Below are 21,475 nucleotides of genomic sequence, written 5' to 3' on the forward strand. Positions count from 1 at the left end.
GTTTTTGATCTCTGGATTCTTCTTTTGATTTCATGCGAGTCTTTTCTTTCTTTTCTTTTACTAAGGTATTGACTTCTTATGAGTCGTTTGCTATGATAAATGGGACCTCCATTCATTTGTGACAATTAGCTATCTTGATTCCTGTATTTTTCAAATTGGATTAAGCACAAATTTAGTCTCCCAAGCAGAAATGTTTGTGTGATTTAGTCCCCTATCTATTTTTTTCGCACAATATAGTCCTTTATCTTTCAAATTTGTGCAATTGAGTTCTTTGTCATCAACTATTAGTTAACACCGTCGATTTGCTAATATGGCTTTTATAATTATTCATGACATATGCCCAATCGTGTACTATAACTCTCTAAATAAATAATATTTTTGTTCTATGGACATTTCATAATAGTGGATAATTTTTTTTCTATGAATTTGCTCACTCTTTTTATTTTTCTGTGACAATGGATATTCCTATTAATCCCTTGATAACATTTATTTGCCGAATATAGCTATCGTTGTATAATAATGATTTCAGCATTGTTCAACTTTTAGTGAGCATCTTATTTAGCAAAGATTTAGTTAATAAAATAACATCAATAGTTTCTAAACTTTAGCCCAATGTGCAATATCATCGTCGGACTTTTAATTCGTTTCATGTGGTACTTGAACTATTCCTAAATGCTCGATGCAGTCGTTTTGTAATAGTTAGATTTAATTCAAAATAAATTGTTTTTACAATCAGAGATAGGTCTTATCACTTTGTAATAGTTAGATGTAAGTCAAAATAAACTTTTTTATCATTAGATCTAAATGTGAAGGTTGTCCATTGTCACGTAAATTTTAAGATGGCATATTTATTGGTGAAAAAGCGGGAAATTGAATTTTATTGATTAGATTAATATGCGTAGTATCAAAAAAAGTGGGTGAATTCAAAGCAATGGCTTATTCCGATACTTTTAAGTTTAATTTTTGTTGTCGTCTAAATAATATGATTTTGAATGTTGTGTGATGATTAATATCCATTATTAGCATGAAAATTAAAAGGTACGCAACTAAAAGCTATCATAACATATGGATGATTTGTACAAGCATGTGCAAATGTGATGAGTATCTTTAATTAAAACAGACTAAATATAAACATTGAGATGCAAAATATAATGAAGTAAGAAAGGAATGTAGAACACGTACGTACTTTTTGCGATGACATTTTCATTTTCATTTTGATATTGAGAATTGCGAACAAGGCACACCAAGAAAAAACAAAAGGGCGCGGGGGGGATTGTACAATTGGGATTCTTTAACTTTGATACATGTTCTCGTGGCAAGTTTGATATATGTATTTGGATTGTAAGAGTCGTGTTGTTTTACATATAAATGATATGAGTATGGGTTGTGTTGTTTCCCTTATAAAGGGCATGAATTTCGATAGATATATTCGAAGTAGCGTTTGCAAAAGAGAGGCCATCTATTGAAATTGTGAAAAGGATGCAGCTTCAGGAGTGTTTTTTTTTTGGTCGAACCTTCAGGAGTTCAAGAAGTGCAAATTGTGAAGGGCGTAATTAGAAGAGGAAAAGTTCGAAAGCACCCTCTTGAGCTTCGGATTTTTACATTAATTAGATAAATAATACGCAATTGTAACTTGTCATCTCACGAAATTGAAAGTGAGAAGCCTACACCGTAATAGTATTAACAAATTGAAATGAATTCCTATTTTCTTATATATAGTTGCTCTCATTTCATCATTCAAAACTTATGGTCCACACTATTTTCTTATTGCAGGGCCCTAGTAAGATTGAGGCCATTCATCTATACAAGAGAGGAAGTTACACAGCGGAACAATTTAAAGAACTGACCAACTTGAGGTTCCTTAAAATGATCAATGCGAAGTTCACCGGAGATTTCCATATCGTGCTTCCTCAATTAAGATGGCTTGAGTGCCAAAATTGTCCCTTGGATTTAGAAGTGGCCAGCTTTCATACGAAGAAATTAGTCGTGCTTGATATGTCGTATACTCAGATTTCAGAGGACTGGAGAGGATGGAGTCCACTCAAGGTAAGATGTAGAAAAGGCACATCTCGTGCATTATCACGTATTGTCCACGGGTGCAATCATCCCAAGTTCTCTTTCCTTTCTTTCTGAAAGATTTAATATCCTTCCTCAGATTAAGGATTTTTTTAATATAAGAGGAATTTATAGGCACCTAAATTTAAGCTTCTGCCACTTAATATCTTAAATTGATAACATCTTTACACCCTGTCATGCTTAGCATTAGATATACTAGAAAAAACTTCTTTTTAACTATATTAATTAACATCTATTAAAATTGTAATTACAATAATGTGCCTATCTTGATTTTTTTAATCTAAACGGTTTAAAGCTCCTAAGTTAATTTCTCCCCATGCAAAAGTAGGTCCTTTTAGAGATTCTTGCTATATGTATATATCGATCTTCTTTCATTGAGAAACAAAAACTCCATGACAGTGACTTCTGTTGCACATACATACTGAAATTATAAATTCATTTTTATCATAGAGTAATGGAATAATTTATGAATTGCTCTGACTTGTTGCACAGAAAATTTTGTTCATTATATTTGTTGATTATTGAAGTCACTGTATAACACAATTATAACTTAGTAATGTTGAAAGAGTGACAAAATTATCATTCCAATGGCTTTTCATATTTTTTGATATAACATCTTTTTATATTTTGTACATACAAAATGTAATTTTTTTTCATAATTAAACTAGCCGTTTCTCTTTATTTTCATACTATTGAAGGAAAATATGGCGCCCAATGAATTTATGTTTCTTCCATTTGAATTCGTCATCTGCTTCTTTGATTATAAAATTTGCTCATGTCTAATCAATAAACATATATTTTCTTTGAAGTGTTATCCAAAAATAAATGCAGTCAGCACTTGTATATCCTTAACATTGTTTTTGCATTGGATACGTATAAAAAATGTTTATATGTTGGTGTAGCCAAACACTACTATAAGAAATATATAAAATTAAATAAGACAATTGTGAAGGAGTAATGGAGCATGAGTAATTTGAGGAAATTTTAAAAAGTCTAAAGAAAACGAGGAGCAGTGGAAATTCACACTTTGTAGAGGTCCAATATCACTGAGTTACTTTTTCTTTCTTTTAGATGTCAACTGAGCTCAAAGTTCTCAAGCTCTCATATTGTCAATCTTTGAGAAAAACTCCCGACTTGTCCAATTTCAAAAGCTTGGAGATTTTGATCCTTAAAGGATGTAACAATCTAGAAGAGATTCATCCTTCTATCGAGGATATCAAGACCCTCGTTTCATTGGATGTTAGTTGGTGTGAAAAAGTGAAGAAGCTACCGGCACAGGTAGATAAGATGGAAGAATTGAAGGAGCTCTTCTTAAATGATACTGCTATACTAGACATTCCTATTCCGAGAGATTGTTTGATGAAGTTGGAGAATGCCTCTTGTGAAGATCTTGCTCAACTTCCAAAATCTATGGACTCGATTGGAAAGTTGGCATCATTGACTAAACTAAACCTATCTGTAACAGGGATTGAAGAATTACCTGAATTCATTGGTTCTTTGAGAATGCTCGAGACTCTTGATGCCTCTCATTGTATGTCGTTAGCCTGCATACCCAGCTCCATAGGCTCCCTCGTGTCTCTGGAGTGCTTGTCATTAGAGGGATGCCACTCGTTGAGGGAGATTCCCGACTCGATCGGAAAGTTGACATCATTGACTAAACTAGGCCTATCTAAAACAGGGATTGAAGTATTACCTGAATCCATTGGTTCTTTGCGAATGCTCGAGACTCTTGATGCCTCTTCTTGTAAATCGTTAGCCCGCATACCTATCTCCATAGGCTCCCTCGTGTCTCTGCAAAGCTTATCATTACCGGGATGCTACTCGTTGAGGCAGATTCCTGACTCGATTGGAAAGTTGGCATCATTGACTAAATTGGACCTATCTGAAACAGAGATTGAAGAATTACCTGAATCTATTGGTTCTCTGAGAATGCTTGAGACTTTTGATGCCTCTTCTTGTGAATCGTTAGCCCGGATACCCAGCTCCATAGGCTCCCTCGTGTGTTTGCCGCGCTTGTCATTATCGAGATGCTACTTGTTGAGGGAGATTCCCGACTCGATCGGAAAGTTGACATCATTGACTGAACTGAACCTATCTAATACAGGGATTGAAGAATTACCTGAATCTATTGATTCTCTAAGAAACCTCAAGACTCTTGATGCCTCTTGTTGTGAATCGTTAGCTCGCATACCCAGCCCATAGGCTCCTCGTGTCTCTCGCAAAGCTTGTCATTACGGGGATGCCGCCGTTATGCGCATTCCCGACTGGGATCGGAAAGTTGGCATCATTGACTAAATTGGACTTATCTGAAACAGGGATTGAAGAATTACCTGAATCCATTGGTTCTTTGAGAATGCTCGAGACTTTTGATGCCTCTTTTTGTGAATTGTTAGCCCGCATACCCAACTCCATAGGCTCCCTCGTGTGTTTGCCGCACTTGATATTATCGAGATGCTACTTGTTGAGGGAGATTCCCGACTCGATCGAAAAGTTGACATCATTGACTGAACTGAACCTATCTAATACAGGGATTGAAGAATTACCTGAATCCATTGGTTCTTTGAGAAACCTCGAGACTCTTAATGCCTATTGTTGTGAATCGTTAGCCCGCATACCCAGCTCCATAGGCTCCCTCGTGTCTCTGCAAAGCTTGTCATTGCCAGGATGCTACTCGTTGAGGCAGATTCCCGACTCGATCGGAAAGTTGACATCATTGACTGAACTGAACCTATTTGCAACAGGGATTAAAGAATTGCCTGAATCTATTGGTTTTCTGAGAAAACTCAAGACTCTTAATGCCTCTCATTGTGAATCGTTAGCCCACATACCCAGCTCCATAGGCTCCCTCGTGTCTCTGCGGTGGTTGTCATTAGAGGGATGCTGCTCGTTGAGGGAGATTCCCGACTCGATCGGAAAGTTGACATCATTGACTGAACTGAACCTATCTGGAACAGGGATTGAAGAATTACCTGAATCCATTGGTTCTCTGAGAAAGCTCGAGACTTTTGATGCCTCTTGTTGTAAATCGTTAACCCGCATACCCGGCTCCATAGGCTCCCTCGTGTCTCTATGGTGCTTGTCATTACAGGAATGCTACTCGTTGAGGGAGATTCCCGACTCGATCGGAAAGTTGGCATCATTGACTGAATTGTACCTACTTGAAACAGGGATTGAAGAATTACCTGAATCCATTGGTTCTCTAAGAAAGCTCGAGACTCTCGATGCCTCTTATTGTGAATCTTTAGCCCATATACCCAGCTCCATAGGCTCCCTCATGTCTCTGCGGCACTTGTTATTAAAGGGATGCCCCTGTTTGAGAGAGATTCCCGACTCGATCGGAACGTTGACATCATTGACTAAACTAGACCTATCTAACACAGGGATTGAAGAATTACCCGAATCCATTGGTTCTTTAAGAATGCTCGAGACTCTTGATGCCTCTTCTTGTGTATCGTTAGCCTGCATACCCGGCTCCATAGGTTCCCTCGTGTCTCTGCGGTGCTTGTCATTATCGAGTTGCTACTCGTTGAGAGAGATTCCCGACTCAATCGGAAAGTTGGCATCATTGACTAAATTGGACCTATTTGAAACAGGGGATTGAAGAATTACCCGAATCCATTGGTTCTCGGAGAAAGCTAGAGACTCGCCGCCTCTTATTGTGAATCCTTAGCCCGTATACCCAAACTTCATAGGCTCCCTCGTGTCTCTGCGGCACTTGTTATTAGGAGGATGCCCCTCGTTGAGAGAGATTCCCGACTCGATTGGAAAGTTGGCATCATTGACTGAACTGAACCTATTTGAAACAGGGATTGAAGAATTACCTGAATCCATTGGTTCTCTGAGAATGCTTGAGACTCTTAATGCCTCTTATTGTAAATCGTTAGCCTGCATACCCAGCTCCATAGGTTCCCTTGTGTCTCTGCGGCACTTGTCATTAAAGGGATGCCGCTCGTTGAGGAAGATTCCCGACTCGATCACAAAATTGAAGGACTCAGGATGCCGGATATTGGGCGATCGCCGGATCTTTCCGGATCAAAGCATCTGAAGGCTATTGTGTGTTCAAAAGAGTGCCGTTTGGGGAAATAACTTGTCATTTGTCATTTCATCCTCGACACGATACGAGCACCAGACTTTTAAATTATTTATCTTTTCGCAAGTTCCGCATTTGAAGGATGCTCTCTGCTCGCTCGCGAGCCATCTTATAACGTGTTTGTTTTGTTCACACGGCTGAGTTGAACTTTTTATCTATCTTCTGTTCGCTTCTTCTAATGCCGGGCATCCCGGTCCATATCTACGCTGTGGAAATCACAAGACGTTTGAGAGAACAAGCAGCTCTTCAAGAAACATCCCTTCGCCTTCGACCCGTAGCCATCTCGGTTTTCTTAAAGGTTGGACGATCGAAATCCTGCACTCTGGGAATGGCGCGAATTCGCTCGCTTTTCCTCGATTGCTTGAATTGGTTTCTTTCGATTTTCTTCCTTCTTTTTTTTCAATTGTTCCGTGATATCTCATCGACCGCAATTCTCTCTTTTGTGGATGATTCAGGGAACTTCTGGAGGCGGGAGTACAAGAACACGTCAGGCAAACGAGGGAGAGAGAGAGAGAGAGACAGAGAGAGAGACAGAGAGAGAGATCGTGCTGCCGGATTTATGGATGGCGCTCACGATCCCCCCGCGGATTCGTCGGGTTCTGTCGAGGCTTAACGAGATTCGCACCGTTTTATCCTGTCACCGCGCGGTCTTTTTTACTCCTTCTGCTCGTTATTAGTCATCACCAGCAGTTGCTACCGCCCGAGAGAGACTGAAGCATCGTCACTTCCGGGCGGCGGCGGAGATGCGACGGCGGCGGCGGCGGCGGCGCTGGGGGATCCGCTGAGCTGGGGAGGTCGGGTCGGGCCAGCGGGGAGTTTCACTTGAAGGTGTTTCGGATCTCCTCCGATTTGCTCTTCCGTCGGTGCGCGTTCAGAGAGGAGAGATGACAGGAATGGAGAGTTCCTCGCGAGCGAGGTGTTCGTCCAGTCCTCTTCCTCTCTCCTTCTTTTCCTTCCCCTTAGGGGCGCTCCACAGCGATTGCGCTCGCAGACCTTTTTGCCGATTTTCTCGAGCTCGCCCTTCCGATTTCTGCGTGCGGATCGAGATGGGTTGGTTCTTCTGATTGGATCGTCCTTTAGCAATTGTCGTGCTGATTCGCCTGGTTAGTTCATCTTCTTCTTCCTCTACTTCTTCCTTGAATGATGGAAGGTTGGGGTTGATATTCCCCGTGGAAGTTTAATGGTGGCGCCTGTGTGTGCATGTATGTATACAAAGTAAAATATGTCAAAAAACAAATAGATTAGCCTGATGATATCCTTTCTGGCAGGGTACTTGAATCTACACTTACTTATGAAGTGCAAATTGATTGATGTCGGGCGAGTCTTCATCGCCTCAGTAGCAACAATTTGAGTTTCCACCATAACCCGCTTAGCTGGTAGAAACTTTTTGGAGCGAAAGGCAAAGGCGGAGAACATCGCCTTTTGTCCTCGAACAAGTACGGGTTTTTTGTATTGCCTTTAGCCCGTTTATGCACTATTGCTATGATCGGTTTTCTGATCGATGGATTTTGCAGGTTCGTTCGTGCCTAGATCGCCAGGATCATATCCGTGCACATATCCTTCCCAGAAAGATCATCCCCCGAGCTTTTGATGCAGATCCTTCCATGGAGAAGAAAAAGCCTAAAGAAGGTGAAGATACTGTGGAAGAAGCGCCATCTGATATTCAGATGTGATTACAGAACTTTGTCATTTTTCTTCTTTTCATTGGATCATCATTCAGATGTGACTCACTCTATTTTCTGCAGAATATTATTGTGGTTTCAAAGTGTTACTCGAGGATTACCTTAAAGAGACTTGCAGAGCTGTTATGCCTCAGTATCCAGGTCTGATCATGTGGAACATTTGTTTATGTTCTTTATCAATGTCTCTCTTTATGAATGATTGCCTAGACCCCTCATTCAACCTGAGCAGCCTCTCTGCCTTAAATTCCTGATTGGGGCCTGGTTGCTGGACTTGGATACAAGTTCCAAAATAGTGGAAAAGAGGTTTTGGTGACTTGAAAGCCAAAGGCTTGTCGCGGATTTGAGAATGTTGTCTTCATAGGTTTGTTTTGTAAGCATTTCTGACCGACATATATGTGTACACTTGGCTTAGTTGACTTCTGCTCATAAATTTGTTGTAGCTATAAGTGTCATTGCCTGGCATTGTGAAACCATTTCTTGTCCCATGGAGCCTGAAATTCTAATGTGCTTTAGAAGGGTGGGAGGAGCTCTGCTATATCGCTAAAAATAGCTGACCAAGCTTTTTCTGCTAGTATTAGCACTCACCATTTCCTGTGTTACAAAAGTATATCTCACTAGAGATCTTGATTAATGTGTTCAGAAAATCTTTGTAGCTGAATCACTCATGGAAAATAGCTCTGTTTTTGGTTTCTCTTACTGCTGTTGTTGAGAGCTTTAATGAATCACATGCCTCAATTTATTAAATCAACACTATCCTCTAATAAAGAGACCATATAATGATAATTATACATGCTTGTATAATTGCCTTTTCATCTCTGCTTTTGGGTGATAAGCTGGTGGAATTTTCCCTCTTCATTGATGGTGTGTCATTGTTATGCTATGCTGAATGCTGATAAGTTCCTCTGGAATCATCTGGTTTTGCGTTTGTTTTCTTCTCTTCTTCACTTTTGCCCCAGATGCTTCTCTAGTTGACTTCCTTTAAGAGGTATCAGAGCATCTTCACTGATGTGCTTCTGCTGTGGTGATGCTCTTGCTTTTGTCTTCTGCTTTTGAGCTTCATTCCCTCTTTTCAAAGATAACATACAGGTGTTAGTACAGAAAAAAGATTAAGAATCTATCGCTTTAGACCCTAATTTTCTGTAGAGCCTTATGATCATTGATCTAAAGTATGGTCCAATTTCAATCATTTAGGATCTATCTTGACCACCTTGACCTTAAGGGTTATATTTTATACTGCAGGGATTGGCTCGCATATGTGTACTGATTAGATCATGAACTGTCGTTTTGTGTAGCTGTGACATGCCATCTATGTATAACTATCTAAAAAACGAATGTGCTTGGCATATCTACATGGGAATTGGCTCTAGGCAATTTGTCGGGATGCAAGACCTCAGGCCAGGTGCTTGTGCTCTAGAATCTAGTATGGTGGAATCCTCTAGAATCTAGCATTGTGGAATCCTCTTCAGTTTCTCACCTTGTGTTTCTGGATTTTTATCCCATGATTGTCCCCAATTTTTACTTTTTGTTCTCCTTCTCATGTATGAATCGCATTGCTTTTTTCTTTTACATGTCTAGTTCACGATACATTTCATGATATATCGTTTATGGGGATTTTATAGTGCTTGTGCTGTTTGCAAGTTTTCAATTGGCTGGGATCCTCTTCATAAGAGATACCTGTATCTGTATTGTACCTTGCTAGTGTCCCTTTTGGTTCCTTTTTTTACCACATTTTCATTCTAGAGCGACATATTCCGTGCTGTTAATCAAATAGTTCAAATCAAATTTGTAATTGTGATCTAGACATAATCAAGTCAATAGATAGTGACCTACATGTCGCTGTTTTCTTGTCAAAATGCTATGACAGCAATTGTGCAGCAGGCTATGCAATATGTTGACCAGACGCCTGATCTCAAGACCAAGATAGAGCTTATTAAGACACTTAACTCTGTCGCCGCAGGAAGGTGAATGTATTTTCAAACTCTATTGCAGCTTATGTTCATCAGCAATCTGTCTTAGTTTCGTGGTTTCTGTAGCTAGTTTCATAATGCAGATATATGTCGAAATCTTGAGAGCACGGTTGATCAAGAAACTTGCAAAAATAATGGAAGAACAGGGTCTTACAGAAGAAGCTACTGATTTGATGCAAGAAATTGGGGTAACTAGAAGTTGACTTCTGTTGTCACTGATCTTGGGATTGGTTTTTCCTTGTCCAACATTCCTATGATGGGTTTGAAGTGCAGGTAGAAAGTTTTGGAGCAACGGCAAAGACAGAGAAAATTGCCTTGATTTTTTAACAAGTACGGGTTTTTGTATTGCTTTTAGCCGTTTATGCACTATTACTATGATTGGTTTTCTGATCGATGGATTTTGCAGGTTCGTCTGTGCATAGATTGCCAGGATTATGTCTGTGCACATATCCTTTCCAGGAAGATCAGCCCCTGAGTGTTTGATGGAGATCCTTCTAAAGGGAAGAAAAAGCCTAAAGAAGGTGAAAACATTGTGGAACAAGCGCCAGCTGATATTCCGTCTTTTCTGGAGTTGAACGGATATCCTATGACTCATGATATGGTAAATTGGTGTTTTGCTTTTTTTGATGTTGTGTCTACTATCTGGCACATACTCTTCTTCCTTTCTAGCTTTATAGTAGACTCCGACGTTCCAGATGTACTTGATGGATTTGAACTCGCATCTTAGTATAACATTAGCTCTCTAGAGAGTAAAGGTTCAACGAATGCTACTTTAAAATTTCATTTCACATCCGAAATGGGCACCTTGTTTCTAGGGAGCTTCATTTCAATAAGATAACTGCACTTTTTATTTTCTCAAAGGACGTTATTTTTCTCCAAGTTGATACTTGATACGGGATGGGCCTAGTCCTAGAGATTTCCAGCTCCATCATCTTCTTCATGGAAACTGAAAAGATTGGGAAAAGCTATGGTCACAGCAACTTTTAACTGTGGAAATAGTTATGCCCACCTGAGTACAAAGCACAATTTTTGATGGTGAAAAGCACAACTTTCTTCGCAAAAGTAAATGTATTTATCATTTTATTAAAGAATGCGATCATCATTGAACTTACTTAGCATAAGCTAGACAAAGAAAATTAACAATTTTCAATGTGCTAACCTTTCTTGTTATATGTGGCATTCAATGGTTTGGAAATTACATCAATCATCATAAGATACACTTGAAAGTCATTCTTGAGGTCCTCATTAACATGATCAATTATTGATGAGAAGTAAATTTTTTTTTTCTTAAAAATTTAATTTTCAGTTTAAAGCAATCAGAAACATGTTTTGGTGTAATTGTCAATGCCTTATTTCAAGTGTAGGGAAAATTCGAGGTAACGCAAAAAATCAATTTTTCAGCCATTATTTGAAGAGCTCGTTTTGCCAAGTACTTGAAAACCAATTAAAATTCTGAAAAAGAAAAAAAAAACAACTACTATAAAGCATTCAAAACATGTGTCGGACAAAAATTAACGTAAAAAAAAGTTTGTGATGTTCATTACAGTAAGGGTGGATCGTATGCTTAATGAAGAAGACGCCATTAATTTTAGTCGACAATTTTCGCCCAATTGGAGTGGTACCAATTTGAAAACCCTAATTTGTTTTCCCTTTTCTTGTTTTTTTTTACGGAACCTTAAATCCCATCTTCCATTTTTTTTTATACAATTCTTTCGTTTTCAATTACTTTTTCTGTTCTTACTTTTTCATTCTACCTACAGTCATTTTAAAGGGGCCGACATTACATTGTTAGCATTTCGACAATCCACATCAATAACATGGTAAATTTAAAAAGTAGACATAGCTTTTGAAAAAAGAAAAAGGGAAGAGAAAGTCGAGAGACTAAAGTTGATATGAACCCTTTCTTTAATTGAAAACTTATATTCTTAATTTTTGGTATTACACGAATCGTTGCCCTATAAAGTACAGAGGACTCTCGCTCTTTTCCCACTTTCCCAGGATCTCAGTTGGAGTTGTAGTTTTGCTTGAACCAATCCAGACAAAAAACGGCCCAAATGGCGAAATCGGATGCTTGCGCTTTCTTCATCTTAAGCTCAAGGTCTTCGCGCCATTTCTTGGAGACCGTTGCCTATTATTCAAACCGGAGTGTTGTTGTCTTTCAACTCATACCCATCACCGTCTTCTTTAGCCACTGAAGATGATCGAGCCAAGTCCCCAAGATCCCGGAGCTCCACAACAATGGCGTCGTGGGAGCCGCTCTCTCTCTGCTTAGAGGGAAGAAGCTGTCCTAGAAGGCCGTCTTGCCTTTGCGAGTGTCCCCTCTCTTTGCGCGGGCTACCATCTTTCGAGACGAAAAACGTGACCCCGAATGTTACTTTCCTTAGAATCTCGAGTTCGGTCCCTGTTGAGAGATTGCAATGGTTTCTAAATGTGGGTTTCGTCGTTTGTGGATTGAAAACAGCGCGGCTGAGATTTAAATACCCGCAAGGGGAAAAGCCCTCGTCCCTACTCCCTACCAATCTGAGCATCACAATGCCCTAAGGAACATATGCTCAAATAGGTAATGTGCAACTTCTTACCTCAAAACATTCTCTCAATACCTTGTTTCCGATAATCGATGAGAGCTGAATCGAATCGCTTGTACATTTGTTGCTTCAGCGCCGGGATCGGGTTTGGCATGGAAGCATTCGATCAACATCGGTGCAGGCGTGATTGATGCGGACTACTGAGGCCCGGTTGGGGTAATCCTGTTCAACCTCTCGGACGTCAACTTTGAAGTGAAGGTGGGTGACAGGGTTGCGCAGCTGATCATGGTGAAGATCGTGACTCCCGGAGGTTGAGGACCTGGACTCGACTCTGAGGGGCGAGGGCAGGTTTGGGTTGTAGGGGCTGTGAGGCCCGTGTGTCAGGTTTTGGGAGTCAAATTTATTGTCTATAGGTTTATTTTCATTGGGATTCACATTGTGCCTAGGATGCACGCAGGCTGGTAGGAGCATTATGTTGGTGAGAAATCTTGTGGAACACTTGGTGCGTATATATCTGCTAATCGCTATGTGCTCAGCCTCTCTCTCTTTTATTGTGAAATTTGGATCCCGCTTTTCGAGTTGCTAGTTTGCCGGGCTGAGCTTTGCGGCAAGTAATTAGCTAGTCAATTGCTGGCTTACGTATTTAAAAGATTCTCAGTGCTTTTACCTAAACTTCTTGGTTTAGTGCCATGATTATGGAATATGCGTGACTTTGTTGATTTAGCAGATGCACCATCTTGCAAATGATTTTTTTTAGGGTCTGACACCTCTTTTGCATTATCTATTGACGTTAACTTTCCACGGGTATTAAATTATTCAAGTTGGCGAGATTTGGAAGAATTGCTTAAAAGATGTGCTTTTGGAACTGTTTGTTGATTGAAGATTGGGATTTATATTTCTGTGGAAGTTTAATGGTGCTGCTGCGTAAACAAAGAATGGGTAAAAAGCAAAAGGTTAGCCTGGGATATCCTTTCTGGCAGGGTACTTGCATTTACTTTATGAAGTGAAATTGATCAACATCAATGAGTCTTCGTCACCCAAGGAGTACAAAGTGAGTATCCACCATAACCCCTTAGCGTTGTCGCTCGCTCTCAAAAGAAAAAAAAAGGAGACAGAATACTCAATAGGTAGAAGTTGTTGAAAGATTACTTGGTAACTTAAAGGAAACATTCAACTAAGATTAGTTATAGGTAAATATCTCCCTGTTCCATCAAGTCAACGTAAGATCTTCTGATGTTGCATCCTATGAAGAACTCTAATTGGAAGTTCTCATTAACAAAGAAGAGAAATAACTCTTTCAACCGAGTAGGAAAATAATGCACAAAGCTATGAGGATGAGCTGGACATTGTGGTACTGTCTACTAGTATCTAGTAGGCAGTTACTAACAAAATACTTTGAACTTGTACTTTTACAAGATGGACCCTCCCTTTGGAATTGAAGTAAACATCTGTGAGTGAAGGATTGAAAGATAGATATCCTTAGACTATGATGACAAAGAGAAAATGTAAGGACCTCGGCCCCACCACGCTTCCGCTGCGCCACTCCTTGTGTAATATTGTCCGCTTTGGATACTAAGTCCTCACGGTTTTAAAACGCGTTACACAAGGGTTAGGGGCCAAGCCTTATAAATTCACCAAGATCTCACTCCCTAAGCAATGTGGGACAAGAGCAATGCAATCCCCTCGCCATCCGCGAAATCCGGGTCGTTACAGAAAAGGCACATTGTTTAAGTTAAGTAGTTTTATTTTGTTTCATCATCTCTTCAGGGTTTAGTGAAGTCATTAATTGGTGCTCCTCTTTGATTTTATTTCTGGTTTGTAGATTTGGTTTAGGATTTGAATTATCTTGTATAGGGATGGATTCTTTTTGTTTTAGATGGACAGGTATTTCCCTGGTGCCTTACTTATTATACCTTTTACATAAAAAAGAAACCAGGGAGAAAAAAAATTGAGATTGGGGGCTAGAGGAGTGTTTCAAAATGCTAATTCTTTAAGTAGATTTGGTTTAGGATTTGAATTATCTTGAACTGTTGTTGTGTGTAGTTCTAACATGCCATCTATGTATAACTATTTGGAAAACGAGTGTATGTTGGCATATCTATATAGATATTGGCTCTATGCAATCTCTAGAGATGCAAGAATCCAGGCCTGATGCTTTTGCTCTAGAATCTAGTATTGGGGAATCCTCTTCAGTTTCTCGCCTTGTGTTTCTGGATTCTTCCCCATGTATGCCCCGAATTTTCACGTCTTCTCATTCGCTTACAAATGTAAGAATCACATGACTCTTTTCTCAAGTCAAGTTTTGGATACATTTCATGATATGCTTTATATGGGGATAATATAGTGCTTGTGCTGGTTGCAAGTATTTTCAATTGGCTTGGATACTCTTGATAGAGATAGCTGTAGTTGTATTGCACCTTGCTATTACTCCTTTCGGTTCCTTTTTGAACTGTATTTTCTTTCTAGAATGAATAATTTTCTAATCAAACTGTTCAACTCAAAGTTTTAATTGTGCTCAAGACATAATCAAGTCATTGACTTGATTGGATGGTGACATATGCATTGCTATTGCTATTTTCTTATCAAAAGGCCATGACAGCAATGTTGCAGCAGACTATGCAATATATTGACCAGAGACCTGATCTTGAGACCAAGATAGAGCTTATTAGGACACTTAACTCTGTCGCTGCTGGAGGTGAATATGTGAAATCAAATTCTATTGCAGCTTATGTTCATGAGCAATCTGTTTTGGTTTCTTGGTTCCTATAGCTAGTCTCATTCTGCAAATATATGTCGAAATTGAGAGAGCATGGTTGATCAAGAAACTTAAAAGAATAAAGGAAGAACAGGATCCCATAGCAGAAGCTACTGATTTGATGCAAGAGATTGCAGGAGCAAGAAGTTGACTTCTGTGGTCACTGATCTTGTGATTGGTTTTTTCCTGTCCAACATTGGGTCGAATTGCAGTGGAAACTTTTGGAGCAGTGGCAAAGACGGAGAAAATTGCCTTTATCCTTGAACAAGTACAGGATTTTTGTATTGCTTTTAGCCGTTTATGCACTATTGCTATGATTGGTTCTCTGATCGATGGATTTTGCAGGTTCTTTTGTGCTTTGATCGCCACGATTCTGTCTGTGCACAAATCCTTTCCAGGAAAATCATCCCCCGAGTGTTTGATGCAGATCCTTCCAAAGAGAAGAAAAAACTTAAAGAAGGTGAAAATATTGTGGAAGAAGTGCCAGCTGATATTCCGTCACCTACTGGAGTTGAAACAGATATAATATGAACTCATGGTACGGTGAATTTATGTTTTACTTATTCAATGTTGTGTCTACTATCTGTTTTAACTAAAAAATTTCGTCAATCAAGCCCTACCTTGTATTCAGTTTGCGGTTCAAGCCATGGCTTTATTCATCTAACACGTACTCTTTTTCCTTTCTAGCTTTTTCGCAACCTCTGACGTTTGGGATGTACTTGATGGATTTGAACACACATCTACCTCGCATTCATGTGGTTAACGATTTAGGTACTATACACATCGCAATGAGTGAAGTCTTCACTGAGGGTTTGTTAGGAGCTCATTGTGGTTAACGATTTGTCGATGCTATAAGGCGATATAAGACATTCCATCAGTGAAGGGAAAATTCAGAGCAGTGGATACGAGTGAAGCTCTTTCATATGAGGCTTTGTTAAGTCTTCACTGAGGGTTTTAAGGCACAGCTGTTCAATCTTTGATTTAATTAATTGCAGGTTCAAAGGAAAATCTACTGGTACTTAGTTCTGTCACCGCATGATCGTATGCAGTCAAGCCTCAATGCCACTTTAGAAGACAAAAATCTTTCAGAGATCCAATTCAGGTACATCTTTGAATTGTTTCTAGGTAATTGGTTGTACATCTTGCAAAAATAATGTGCCATAGAATTTGGTTGACTGTACGTTCGTTATTTTAATGCAGGTTGCTGCTCAAAAAACAAATTGGTCACCATGGTGGTTATCCAATGAATGCTCTTTGGAGTATTTTCAAAGATGAATTTAAGAATGAGAAAAACATGCTCGGAGACGCACTTGTTGTGAAGGCAGTAGCAGATCTTAGATAGATCATCGAACATGTAATTACAGAACTTTGTCATTTTTGTTCTTTTCATTGGATCATCATTCAGATGTGACTCACTCTATTTTCTACAGAATGTTATTGTCGTTTCCAAGTATTACTCGTGGATTACCTTGAAGAGACTTGCAGAGCTGTTATGCCTCAGCATACAAGTTGATTATGCTGAACATTTGTTTATATTATTTATCAATGTCAATCTTTATGAATGATTGCCTAGACCCCTCATTTAACCCTGACCAGCCTCTCTGCCCATGATCCCTGTGGGACATGGTTGCTGGACTTAAAAGAAGTTTTGGTGCCTTGTAAGCCAAAGGTTTGTGGTGAGGTTGAGAATGTTGCCTTCATAGTTTTGTTCCGTAAACATTTCTGACCGACATATATGTGTAGACTTCACTTAGTCAACTTCTGCTCATAGAATTTGTTGTAGCTATAAGTGTCATTGTCTGGCACTTTGAAACCATTTCTTGTCCCATGGAGCCTAAAATTTTGATGCTCTTTAGAAGGGTGGGAGGAGCTCTGCTATCACTCACCATTTCCTGTGTTACCAAAGTATATCTCGCAATTAGAGCTTTCTTATTGTGTTCAGAAAATCTATGTAGCTGAATCACTCAAGGAAATGAGCTCTGTTTTTGGGGTTCTGTTACCGCAGTTGTAGAGAGCTTTAATCATTCTATATTACCGTTTTAGGAAGCTGAGAAGCATCTCTCCGAAATGGTTGTTTCCAGGTCCCTGGTGGCAAAGATAGACTGGCCGATTGGAGTCATCTCTTTCCAGAAGACAAAGGACAGCAATATCATCTTGAACTTATGGGCTACAAATTTGGAAAATCTCCTCGATCTTGTCGAGAAAAGCCGCCACCAAATCCACAAGTAAACCATGGTTCATAAGGCTGCTTTGAGAGATTGACGATGTTCTTAGTTGAATGAATGATCTCTCTCCCCTTGAGCCTCCCTCTCTCTCACCAAAAGAGAGAAGCTGAAGAATGCAGCTTCACATTGTGCTTTGAAGTGGAGACTAAAGATGTTCATCATAGAACTCTCGTGTAGTTGTCTTAAATTTGATTGCATATTTTGCTGGTGGACCAGATCTGGGCCTTGTTTTGGACTGAAATCATTCATGTTTTGGACTGAAATGATACACTGAGTACACTTTCTCCATTGGAAATTTTGATCTTTTTGTCTTTCTTCTTCCCCCCTCCTTTTAATTGGAGATTTTTGCGCTCTCAAGGTCCAAAACTTGTGCCAATGGAATAGGTATCAGCACAAGATGTGCACTCATTGCAACAGAAATGAGCACATTGTTACTAAATTCTGTTTGGCATTACAAATTTCGCTAGTGCTTATGTTTTTCTAACATTGGGGATAACATTAGCTCTCCATAGTAAAGGTAGATGAATGCTATTTTTTATGTCATTGCGCATTTGAATTTCGTCTTCAGCAGAGAGAGCCTGTTTCTTTTGGCAATCTTGGCTATTGGCATTTTTAAAAATCTGTTCCTAGGGAGCTTCATTTCAATAAGATAACTGCACTTTTTATCTCATCAAAAGACATAATTTCTTTCCAAGTTGATGTGATGTCATTATCATATGACACTCTGTTATGATTTCATTTCTCTCTAAGGTTTCTGTCACTGGAATGTATTCGATGTCGACTAGTTTGCACGTCTCTCTTAACTCTTGGCATGTATGTGGGCAATATAGTGACAAGCTTGAAATATTGAGGATAATGTGTTTCTTCAACAAATTTGTTAAGATTTGGACTTGATGGAAGTTCTCTTTACGTAGTCGCTTCCCATTTTCAATTTACTATTGGTGCTTCCAAGTGGCAACTTAGGAATATTTCTTCGTCTAATTGTTTTCGCTTTTATCTTCTGACTAGCGAAATATAAAAACCACAACATATTTCCTAATTAATCTCGACATTCCATTAATTTCATCAATAAGTTGTCTGTTATCCCTTTTCTATATGGAAGGTAAAGAGTTTGAATATCGTGTTATAGAGTGAAATGGAAAAAGAGTGACTCCTGTGGGAACCATTGAGTAGTTCTTGAAAAAAGTATGACAATCCAAAGTTTACATCAGCACAAATAATATAGAAGAAATAGCACAATTATGTATAATTGATCAAACGTTGCGTTCAATGCATTTTTCAATTTACACTTGAGTTGATAGAACAGTCGCCCCAAGTAGTAAATATCTAACCAAGTCTAATTTGAGAAATATTATTCATTATCTTATATACTAGCAATAAGTAACTCTCTACATTTTGTCGTCGGGATTTGTACATCATTGCCAAGCCAGAGAACATTTGGGTTCAACAGACATTGTTGATCGATTTACAGGTCTCAAAGTCGTAAGTTTGGGTGAAAGTGGACCATAAACTCTATGGGAAGGAATTCGAAAAGTACTCTTGTAAAAATGACCAAGGTGGAGCCAATGTCTAGGGCGTTCATAATCATAAACAAAATTTGGGATGAACGGACCAAAATATTTGAGACATCTGTGGCATAAGTTTTGTCATTTCGTTAATCATTTATTTGGATCTTGAGGAGAAGCTTCAATTGTGTTCATTTACAGCTTGAGACCTTTAAATGGACGTAAGTGAATGTTGACTCATTTTCTATGCTTGGTTTTTCGACGTATTTTCAAATTTCCACACCTTTTAAGAATATTTCGGAAAAAGAATTAAAAAAAATAAGGGAAAATTGGGAATTCAAAATGATTGTTGGTATTAGGTGTCAAATATTTGTCCAATTCGACACTACCTATATTTGGATTGTTACACTGGTAAGTAAGTATCGTACAAATTCAAATGGACATGACGCAATTTAAGGCTATGCAGACATGAGGGAACCGCTATCAAAGTTGAAAATATTTTATGTAGTGATAACAAGGCTTGCATTCAGTTGCCTAATAGAACAGAATTAGAATCGGGATTAGGATGCAGGGGGCCTGATAAATGTTGGCATGCTGTGCGATTCTTCTATTGCCAATTAATACTATTCTGCAACAATATCTTCAACTAATCAAATCAAATCATGGCATTTGGTATGTCTCTTTATATAGTCGATAGTATTAATTATACATCAAATAATAATCCTAAATTAGGCCTATGCATTTCATGCATTCCGTCCATCTTCAATTAAAGGAACTAGTTTGGACCTTGTCGTAGGACATGGGGTTGTGATAGTACAATTGAGACTATAAGTGACGAGGTTTTACCAATGTATTGAAACTTTCGACTTGAAATTATTTCTGAATTTGTGTATTACATAACTTATTGGATTTTCTTTTCTTTCTTTTTTTGGATAGCGAGCACATAGGATTTCCTTTTCAAATCACTAGTTGATCATGTGACATAACGTTAAATTTTTAATCTTCTTACTTGCAAGCTTTCGATCGTAGAATAATGAGTCGTGCTTAGTCACTCACATACTAAGCCGTTGAGCTTTTTTTTCTATATTATCTAGTCATTTCATTCTGAAGAAGCTTAATACTGTGCTAAGGAAAAATGCACACTGGTAGAACCGTAAGCTAAAAATGTTAACATGAGATAAAAAGCTAAACACCAAATGAAATAAAAAGGAAAATGGACATTGGGAAACCCGTTGGCCAAGAATTTCTAAATGTGACACTGAATATATAAACCTGCAATGTCACCCACTCGGGAGGAGCCAACTTGTAAGTCCATGAAAAGGAAAAAGAAGGGCCAACAGAATCACCTCGTGTATGTAATGAGATGATTTAACATAATCACCCAATTCATATACTATAGATTCTCCGGTCATTGTTGATATATCAAATGTCTGAATATGCTTATTAGTTCCATTCAAATCGTGATACAGGGTCTCACCCAATTCTAGTCTTTCGTAAAACGTGTGCATCTAATCTTCAGCCGACCTTACTCCGAGCATCAGTATTGCTCGTTGGTTTTCTTTTCAATTTCTTATTTACTTGGAAAAGCAAGTCAAGTCAAGGAACACATGCAGAGGTAGGTTCAACGCACCTTCCGCATGATGCTATGGAAATTACGCCAGCAATAATGGCCCTTTGCTTTTTATTTTCTAATTATTTTATTAATAGAAAAAGCAAGCCAAGTCGAAGTCAAGTCGTGCTTGCGTTGAAACAAAACGCCTGCGTAGGCCCTACGCACCTTCCGCGCAATGCTGTGGAAATTACGCGTGCAATAATTGCTCTTTTCGTGCACCACGCGTCGCAGTGTTTCGGTCTGTTGAAGTGTCTTGGACCGTTTGGATGGCAAGAACTCAGCATTGTTCAAACATGCACAGTTGAGATGTCATTTGTCTCTAAACCTTTTGTCACTATAATGTGTTTGATGTCGACTAGTTTTGACATTTCTCTCAACTCTTGGCATGCACGTGGGTAACACAGTGAGAAGCTTGAATTATTGAGGATAATGCATTTCTTTGATGACTTTATCAAAAATCCGATTTGATGGAAGTTTTCTTTACATAGTTGCTTCCCATTTTTAATTTACTATTGGTGTTTCCAAGTGACAACTTTTGTTTCTTTGTTCAACTTTTTTTTGCTTTAATCTTCTAGCCGGCAAAGTGTAGAAACCATCACACATTTCCTATCGATATCGACATTTGCTCGATTTCATCACTCTATTGTTGTATGAAATCCATTTTCTTTACAAAAAAAGAAGTGACGATAGAGTTAAATGGTAAAAGAGTAACTCCTATGGGAACCATTGAGTAGTTCTTGAAAACATGTTTGAATGGAACAAAAAAATATATGATGTAGCATAGGAAAATCTAGTGTGAAAAAATTGTTTTGGAAGAGATTTATTTTAGGAGTTATTTTTCCTGACCAATCTTTTGAAAAAAGAAAGTTCAACTGTGGATATTTGAAAGTAATGCGTCCTGCGGACTTTTAATAACAAAATCCTATATATATAATCCCACGATTAATATGCTTTTGTCATTGACTCATGCACATTAGTTTTCTTTTCCATTATTTTATTAACAAAAAGAGCAAGTCAAGTCAGGCCAGTACTGTACCA

General features: G+C 38.7%; 2 protein-coding genes, 1 long non-coding RNA gene and 1 pseudogene across 3 annotated transcripts in view; all 4 read left to right on the forward strand.

Moving 5' to 3' along the window:
- The window catches only part of LOC115667495 (disease resistance protein RPV1-like), a 30,823-nt gene extending 26,757 nt beyond the window's left edge, over positions 1-4,066 (forward strand). Inside the window, exons 5-6 of the mRNA XM_056306010.1 lie at positions 3,148-3,994; positions 4,059-4,066. Coding sequence (XP_056161985.1) covers positions 3,148-3,994; positions 4,059-4,066 — 855 coding nt within the window. The remainder of the gene's footprint in view (positions 1-3,147; positions 3,995-4,058) is intronic.
- Positions 4,067-4,658: 592 nt separating this feature from the next.
- Positions 4,659-5,677, forward strand: LOC130136034 (disease resistance protein RPV1-like). The gene is made up of 2 exons (XM_056306011.1): positions 4,659-4,677; positions 4,818-5,677. Exons 1-2 carry the CDS (start codon positions 4,659-4,661, stop codon positions 5,675-5,677), a joined length of 879 nt encoding a protein of 292 aa, XP_056161986.1.
- A 96-nt stretch (positions 5,678-5,773) lies between these two features.
- Positions 5,774-6,807, forward strand: LOC130136066 (uncharacterized). The gene is made up of 3 exons (XR_008815133.1): positions 5,774-6,464; positions 6,622-6,652; positions 6,689-6,807. It is a non-coding gene; the product is annotated as an uncharacterized LOC130136066 (long non-coding RNA).
- Positions 6,808-6,907: 100 nt separating this feature from the next.
- Positions 6,908-17,754, forward strand: LOC115684211 (26S proteasome non-ATPase regulatory subunit 12 homolog B-like; annotated as a pseudogene).
- Positions 17,755-21,475: the final 3,721 nt, after the last annotated feature.

This window comes from Syzygium oleosum, unplaced genomic scaffold (assembly GCF_021117445.2).
Source record: "Syzygium oleosum isolate NSW1041296 unplaced genomic scaffold, Sole_v2.1 Sole_v2.41, whole genome shotgun sequence".
Lineage (NCBI taxonomy): Eukaryota > Viridiplantae > Streptophyta > Magnoliopsida > Myrtales > Myrtaceae > Syzygium > Syzygium oleosum.